The sequence below is a fragment of the Orycteropus afer genome, unplaced genomic scaffold (genome assembly GCF_000298275.1).
Source record: "Orycteropus afer afer isolate SDZICR_OR568_19922 unplaced genomic scaffold, OryAfe1.0 scaffold00056, whole genome shotgun sequence".
In the NCBI taxonomy this organism is placed as follows: domain Eukaryota; kingdom Metazoa; phylum Chordata; class Mammalia; order Tubulidentata; family Orycteropodidae; genus Orycteropus; species Orycteropus afer.
Genome location: NW_006921643.1, coordinates 1,832,344 through 1,841,209, shown reverse-complemented (window position 1 = coordinate 1,841,209; position 8,866 = coordinate 1,832,344). Strand labels below are relative to the sequence as shown.

The 8,866-nt window shown below is 42.3% G+C and overlaps 1 protein-coding gene across 1 annotated transcript in view; it reads left to right on the top strand.

Annotated features, from left to right (window-relative positions):
• The window catches only part of KLHL3 (kelch like family member 3), a 164,462-nt gene extending 160,631 nt beyond the window's left edge, over nucleotides 1–3,831 (top strand). The window contains exon 14 of the mRNA XM_007938933.2: nucleotides 3,803–3,831. Within this exon, the coding sequence (XP_007937124.1) occupies nucleotides 3,803–3,831 (29 nt within the window). The remainder of the gene's footprint in view (nucleotides 1–3,802) is intronic.
• Nucleotides 3,832–8,866: the final 5,035 nt, after the last annotated feature.

Below are 8,866 nucleotides of genomic sequence, written 5' to 3'. Positions count from 1 at the left end.
TAAGGCATTTGACTGCTAACCAGAAGGCTGGTGGTTCAAACCCACCAGCCACTCCTGGGAAGGAAGGTTGGGCAATCTACTTCCGTAGTGATACTTCCTTGGGAACCCAAGGAGGGGTCATTATGAGTTGGATCCAACTCAACAGCAGTGTATGTGTGCTCCTTTTTGAAGTCAAAACTCAAATGCAGTCTTAGAGTTCATCTTAACACAGTGGTCCAGGGAGCCTCTTCCAATTGATGTGAATTATCATAAGAGATTTTAGAATTTCATTACCATTCCTGGTTTATTTAGTGCCTGGTTCCCTAGGTAGAATAAGATAGAAATCTTCCTTTTGGAAATTAAATTGGAAGTTAAATTAATTGGATAAGACCTGCCTACACAAAATAGGGAAATACAAAATGATTTACACACAGGTTCTAAATGGAGTACACTATCCACGCTTTCAGGCATGACAGACAGGCGAGTTTTTTGTGTGTTCTGTATCTTCTAAGGAAGAGTTAAAGAACACTTTTTGGAGGAAATGAGACTCAATCAAACCTTGAGGGTAGGTTGAAATCACACTATAGCTGCCCTTTGCTAGTGCATACTCTGTACCACAGGGCAGTGTGTTGGGTACAGTGTTTACATTTACTCACATGTTTCCAACAGCCCTTCAGGTTGAGTGGGACTGTGCCCTTCCATTTCACAGATGATAAAATTGAGATTCAGAGAGTTTAAGTAATTCGCTCAAGATCACATGGCTAATGCAAGGCAAATCGAAGATTCAGACCCAACTGAAGGTCAGGGAATAGGACATTCTAGGCAAGAGGCTGGGAGGGAGGAATATCGTATGAGGTGGGTATGGAAGTTTCTTCTTGGGGAGTGTGTGTGATAAGCTTGGGGAGTGAGAAGGAGCTGAGGGACAGGGGTGGGGGATGGATGGGATCAGAGTTGCTGCTTCTGGGGTCAGGGGACTATAGGAAGACTAGCAAACATGTATCTAAGATGTAGCCCAGCTCCTTGCATCCAGTTTTCCAGAAATGGGCACAATTAGAGCTAACATTTATGTGCCAGGCATTATTCTACATGTCACCAGGAGACACTAGTTGCTGGAGGAAGATATCATGCTTAGTAAAGTGGAGAGTCAGAGAAAAAAAGGGAGACCCTTAATGAGATGGAATGACACAGTAGCTGCAACAACGGACTCAAACATAACGATGATTGTGAGGATGGTGCAGATAGGGCAGTGTTTCGCTCTGTTATACATAAGGTCCCTATGAGTCAGAGCTGACTCTATAGCACCCAATGATGATCTAATTTAATCGGTAACTCAACTGAACTGCTGTGGTGTTCTTATTCTCATTTTGTATTGGAAAGGTGGAGCCATTCCATCTTGTTTGGATTGCAGTGCAAAGAAGGTCAGTGCCCTACAGGCTAGGAGGAGTGTGTGTGGGTCACAGTCTTTGAGCACAAGTCTTCAGTTGCATTGAACTTACTTCACTTTTTTCCCCTTATTCAGGATTTTTCTCACCTCATCACATTTTTCTTGGGTAAATGTAAAAAGCCTTAGAGGCATTTTGGTCTTAGAGTGATTCTGTTCTCATGTTAATTATCAAAACCAGTCCTGGCATTTTCATTTCAAAACTATAGCTAGAAAAGCAGGGTGTTTTCTAGGACAAGGCCTAATGAGGGGAGCAGGGTTTAGTCTGAGTGGTTAGAATTTTGCATATGTGCTGAATATTTTATGTGCATTTCTTTGTCTGCCTTCCCTGAGAAATAGGTGGGAAGGAGACAATCAAATGCACAGTTTTGCATTTTGTGTTCATACCCATTGACTGAGGGATTTATTTGGTGCTTGGCTCCCTACATAGAATAAGACAAAAGTCTTCCTTCTAGAAGTTAAATTTTTTTGGACAAAAAGTTATTTTTTGGAGCATTATTTGTAATAACAAAATGTGGAAAACTACTTCATGTCTTCTGTGAAGAAAATAGTTAAATAACCTGTATATATATATATTTATGTGTGTGTGTGTGTGTGTATATATATATATGCGTGTGTGTGTGTGTGTATGTATATGTAGAGATATATGTGTGTGTTTGTGTGCCCTGGTGGCGTAGTGTCTAAGGCATTTGACTGCTAACCAGAAGCCTGCCAGTTCAAACCCCCCAGAAACTCCTCAGAAGGAAGATTGGACAATCTCCTCGGAAACCCAAGGAGGAGTTGCTATGTGTGTGTGTGTGTATATGTATATATGTATGTATATGTGTGTGTATACTGTGTGTGTGTATAAATATATATATATACACACACACACACACACATTATATATATTACAGTGAAAGTGTTTTTAATGTTATGAGAAACTATCTGTGACAGACTGTTAGATTAAAAGAGGAGGTTGCAAAATTGTATGTATCATGTGAGCTGACTAATTTTGTTCTATGTCATGGAAGTTGAATGAATAGTTAGTGCTTGAGGATATAGATACTGGAGTCAGATCTGAATTTGAAATCCAGTTCTGCCATTAGCCCTGGGACTTTGGGCAAAATGTTCAATATGGCTGAACCTCTGTTTTCTCGTTTGTAAAATCAGAATAAAATAATACCGAGCCTCTTTGGGCTGTTGTGAGAATGAAATGTGATAATACGTCTTGATGTCCAACCAGAAAATCTTACCGTAGAAGGAGTATATTAAAATAAGGCTCCAGTCACCACCTTACATGTTGACACCCAATATATTAGGATTTATTCAGCTTTGGGTGCCAGAAATGCTGATAGAAACTTTCTTAAATGAAGAAGAGAGTTTATTTATCTCAGACAAAAAGAAGTTCATGGCTGGCTTGGTGGCTCAGGGCTGCCACTGAGGAATCAGGCATCTCCTTTCTTCTCTGTTCTTCCATCTTTATCAAGAGCTGCTGCTGCCTCTTAGAGCTTGCATGAGCATCCAGGCAAGAAGGACAAAGTTGCAGCAGATTTGCATTTATAATCTCATTGACCAGCAGTGGGTCACATGGCTACTTCTAGCTGCAAGGGAATCTGGAAAACTGAATCTGTAACTTGTTAGATCTCCATAGTAGAGGATAGCAAGTAAAAAGGATGCTGGTTGAATCAACCTATAGTATCTGCTATAGGCCCTCAGTTCATTACAGTGAGATTGTAGAGTCATACATGGGATTTTCAAAGTTAGGTAGTGAGGTTGATTCAATTTAGTTAAAACAGTAACACATACATGCCTCAATTGTTTACTGAAGTATTGAATTTAGTGCTAGAAGGATCCCTCAGTTAGGTGATGTTAAGTTAGAATGGGAACTGAGGTCTAGAGGTAAGTGGACTTGCCTGAATCCACAGTGAAGTTTGACTGGTGGCAGAGCTGTGATTGAAATTCAGTTCTTATTTCTATGAATTCATTTTACTGTTCTTTCTAATTTATTCCAATGTCTTCTAAAAGTAATCATGAATTACCTGTTACCTGTCTTTAAGTGATACAAATTTAGCTGCCTCTGGGCTTCCAGCAAGGGTGCTAAGCATTGTTGAATTGAGTGCTGGGGTTGGGCATGGGAGCCAGTACAACACTAGATGAGTCCATGTGATGATGTGAGATGAGTCTATCATCTGTGGTGTTTGACAGGCTGTGCTTGTGGTCCAAATCTCTTGCTGAGATTTGACGGTAAAGGCAATAGCCAGCTGCTGGCAGCCCAAGTCCACAGGCCCTTCAGTATTTGGATAACAATTATGTTCATTTCTCTTGGATTCATGAAGTTATTGAGATTCTGAGTAACTCTGGAGAAGCTAAGATGATAACTTTCTGTTCCTTTCATTTTAGGTGTTGCTGTGATTCACAAGCCCTTGTGACCCAAACTCCCACTGCCAGGAAGTGGAGGAAGGGAAGGGGTGCTGCCAGTGACTCAGAACAGCGGGGGACCATGATGACTAAATTCTACTCCCTGGGAGAGTTTGTGGTGGTGCTGTGGTGATGTGAGAACTGCCCTCCTCTGACTTGGCAGAGTGGCCTTGAAATGTGAACACTCGTTGGTGACCCACCTCCTATTCCCCTGAGATGCTTTGGCCTCCACCCTGAGCAGTGGGATTCCTGACAATCCCAGGCAGCACCTTTGGGATTTTTTTGTGTTTCTATAGGGACAACAAAGAACCTGGACCGTGTGTGTGTGTGTGTGTGTGTGTGTGTGTATGTATGTAGAACACATGTTTCACTAAGTTGGGGTGGGGGGTGTGATTGTCTACTGGATTTCTTTACTACTGATCCTTCACTCTGCTAGGAATCAAATCACAGAAACCTCTCTTCTGGATGTGGCTCCTGGGGACTCTGAGACTACTAAAGCTGCTGTCTTCTGGAGGTCCACTTGGACAGGCTGGGAATGTCCAGAAATAACTAGCAAGAGGGGCAGCATAATTTACTTGACTACTGAAACTGTCCGCAGAAGAGCAGGGGCATCTTGAAATGTCATCTCATGCTCTGTGCAAAAACTGGTGAACAAGTGGGCTCCCAGTGTTCCTCCGCTGGTGCTCTTCCTTGGGCTCTCTTCCAGGAAGCAGATGAGGATAGCCCAGCTTTGGGTCTGGGCCTCTGGTCCTTGATGTCATGGATTCCAGGCTGGGGAGATGTTGTCTCATCAGCTGAGGAAGACTAACCCTTCAGAGAAGCTCTGGGTAACACACTGGAGGAGAAAACTAAAAAACAAAACAAAACAAAACAAAAACAACCAAAGTGGTAGGGACCCTGTCCCTGCCCATAATGGTCTCAGAGAGGGATCCTACCTCTGGGTTTGCCCAGGATAGGACAGTTCCTGTTTATACTTGTTATCCAGGCTGAATTGCTCATAGCATCCCATTTTACTTTCAAAAGTGTTCAAGTTTGGAGGATAAATAAAAGATCACTCTACCTCCAAACCCAAAGATAGGTGTGTCCCTGCATTGGACAGGGTCATGTGTGATTCAGATGAATATGGATGACTTTAAATACCAGCTGGGGCTGGCCCTTGGCACTTTGTGGTGATGGTCCAGTCTGTCTGACATCCTTGTCTTCCTTGTCCTCTGCCCCCATTCCAGGGCCTGTACCCTTTCTCCAACCCTCAGGACCCCCCTCTCATCCTTGTTTCCCCTGTGGGGAAAGAAGTGGTGATAGGCCCTGGATGTGTGAACTCTCCCAGGGATACTTATATTTTGAAAGAAAACCTTGATGGGAGTTTGCTAATTCACAGGTAAAAATGATTAATGATAGAATTTTAAGCGTCTGGAGAAGGAGGTATTTGAGGGTGCATGGAGTCATTTGCATTTTATAAAAAGAACATTAAAGCTGTGCTCTTCCTAAATTAGCAGTTTGCTTATGTTGGAATTTTAGGCACAGGGGTGGGACCATTGTGTATGGAGAACAGTCTCACACCCTGGGGGTTGGATTTAACTCTCCTTGAAGTCAAGGTCTGCCTCCCGGGAGCCAAGGCGCTTTGTAAACCCTGATGTTGGACCTATAATACAACTGGACTACTTCTAAGCAGATGTTGCAGGAGACTGGAATGCCACCCCTCCCCCCACATTAGAAGCCCAGGAGCCTCGTCCGCTAGATGGGCAATTTGTGTATTTACTGTATATTTATTGTGCACTAAACACACAATTCTCCTGAAGGGGAAACTTCTCCTTTCACTGTTGAGCAGATGCTACTTCACAGAGACATTTGGAGAGCACCAAGGCACGTAGGATTTTTAGCAGCCTCGAGAAGAGAATAAAACATTCAGCTTTGGCGGACCTAAAAGAAATGTTTCCAAAGGAATCTAGGCTTGTTTTTAATTGGGTGCTCTGTTCTTTCCTGGCAGTGGAAATGACTGGTTTTAGAGCTCTTCCTGGCTCTAGGTCAGAAGCTGATGGAGTGAGCTCTTGGCCCCGGATGTCCTTGGGACCTTGTTTTGGTGTATGTGTGGTTAGGATGAGATGGGAGGTTGGGGCCTGATGTACGCTGTTTATACAAGGTCCTGATTTCAGATGAAAGGTGAATTTTCCATCCCCTCTACCACCACCTAGAAGCTAGACTTTCAAGCTTATATTGTGGAAGTTACTTTTTGGGTGTCCCTTTCCATGAAAACCAGCCAGCCATGTTTTTTGCTTTTGGATTTTGCTATTGATTTAACCCCACCTCTCCCTTCCCAGAAAGCACTGCCTCTGCTAGTAGTACTGCTGAGGCCATGTTCATTTCTTCCTCATGTGTCCTTTCTCATGGGGACTAGAACACTGGTACGTCATCACCAAAAGCAAATCTGCTCTAGCTGCCCGTGGATGCCATCCAGAACTCCTGTCTCTTTATCACTAGGTACGACTCTCTCTCCATAGTGTGACACAGCAGACTTATTTTCAAGCCTGTGCTGGTCACATGGTAGGTGAGAAGCCTCCTCCTCTTCCCCAATTAGGGTGGCCACTGCTGCTTGTGAATGCAGCTTTGTCAGTAATGTGTCTGGAAGTCTGATTGCAGTGATGAAATGGAATTGAGGCCCAAGGTTAGAAGCAACTTAGACACCGATTGGATACTGATTTGGAAAACATAGAAGTCATCTAGTCTGAATTCCAAAGTTATTTCTCATCAGTGCCCAATGGCCTCCCTCCATCTAAAAAGTTGCAGTATTATGCAAATGAAAGTGACCTCATTTTCTGCTATGCAATAAGAATATTTAATTCTATTTCATGACAGACCAGTTGCAGTATCCCCTAAGATGCTTTTTTGAGCTGTCTTACTTTGATATCTGTTGTGTAATGTTTGTATATTTCTGAGCCAGATCCTCTCAAAGATTGCCTTTTTATAAAATTGAAGCTATAGCTTTCAGGCTAAAATTTTATTGTCGATATTTTTATAAGATAATTTTTCAGGATATTTGAATCGCTTTTTATTGTCCACGATGATGAAATGTTCAGTTCCATATGTCAGTCCTTCTCCAACAGTTCATGCCTTTGGCTCTCTTCCCTTTGTTTCTTGCCCTCCCAGAACTTACTTTTTCAGTAGCTCCAGGTAGACAAGCCTCTTTGCCTTGGAGTCTTCTTTCTCATGCCACATTCAAGGGAGACTGCAGAATTTGAAAATACAATTGACTGGTGATTCTTGAATTCCTGGGGACATAGGTTAAACTTAACTCAATACTTATCCATGTATGTTTCCTGTCTAGGGTCACTGTAAGTTGGAATCTACTAGAAAACACACAACTACATTAATAGTCTGCTTTCTGTGTGGTTGAGGCTGACCTGATCCATCTCCTGGTGACTCTCACTGCCTGGCACTGAGCCTGGCAGAGTGTGGTGTGGAGAAGCCTCACAGAAAAACCTGCCCTCCAGGGCACACACCCAGCAGTTTCCTGGGTCCAGCAGACCTTTCCTCATTTTCTTCTGTTCCCTTGATCTTCTGAGACTTCTAATAGCTTAAGGCCTTTCTACCAGATGATGATGTCCCTTTTGGAAGCATCTTATTTCTGAACTTTAAAAGAGGGTTCAATTCTCATGATCCTCATTAAAAATGTGTTAAGCATGTGCTTTGCTGTTGCTCACACTAATGTACAACTTACTTGCCTCTTGAGCTGTCTATGCCCTAGGTTCTCTTTTGTGATTTATCTGCCATTGACATCCTTTATTTTAATTGTTATTTTTGTTGTTGGGAGAGGTGCCATTTTGAATTGCCTCCATGCTCCCCAATTGCACTTTGCTGGATCAAGTTGAGAGGTTGAGCAAACCCATGTTAACAGTTAGCTGGAGTTTTAAAGGTTCTGTTGCCTGGAGAAGCAAGGAGGTTAGGTTTTTTTTTTTTTTAAGTGTTTGCACTATTTAGGATCCTAAGCCCCTCATGTTCAGCTGTGCTGTGTATCTACTGACCAAGCAGGAGAGCTGGCAGCACGTCTGGCATTTGGGAATGGAAGAGGTTTCTTCCGTAGTGGATAATCACAACCTCACAGCCTCTGTGCAGCCATTGTCACAGGACTCAGTGACTCACGGATATAGCATCAGCCAAGTCAGGAATGCAAGAGACTGGCATTTGGAGAAACAAATTGCTCTAGTGCTATATTCTTGCCTTTGGTTATAAGATTATAAGTTATTTTTTCCTCTTTTCAGTGGCAATAAAGGACCCTTGTTGGACTTTGTGTTTAATTTGTACAGTTTTAATTTGTATAATATGATATGTAAAATACTTTCTTTGAAAGAAAACTGAAGACACTGAATGTGTATGTCTGTGTGGTTGCTTTGTCTCTGTGATTGTCCACTGGCAGTCAGACTTGAAGTCTGACACCCCGTACAACATATCGCACAGGTAAGGCCCTTGATCTGGTCGGTGTCTCTTGCATGGATATTAGGGAACCTATGTTTTATAAAAGAACACTTGTCACATGCTTGATCAGTTACAGTGAAAGCTGAAGAAACATTTCTTCAAATGTATTATTTTAACAGGAATCATGTTCTAGTTTCCCATACTTTGTTACTTTAATTTTAATAAAAGCTGAACTGTGCAAACCTTTTTCAGTATTTCATTTTCACAAAACCAGCCTTTCCACTATGTTCCAGACATGAATAGGATAGACTTTTTCTGCATGTCTTCAGATGTTTTAATTTTTCTCTTTAAGATTTATTGAGCAGGGTCTGGGTTCTTTTGGTCTTGATCACCTGGCCCCATCACAGTGCCAGACCCACCAAGACCTTCTTCATGAGGCATAGAGAGGACAGTCCCTGTAGTATGTGTTAGGTGGTGTGGGCAACCTTCTGCTGTGAGGATGGATGTGATGGTCTCAGGTATGGGGAGGAAGAAACAGGGATTCAGCTATAAATAAACATTGCTTCTTTAAATTTTTGTTAAAAGACCTGGAGATTTTATAAGTATTTTGTTATGTTTTGATCATGTTTCATTGCC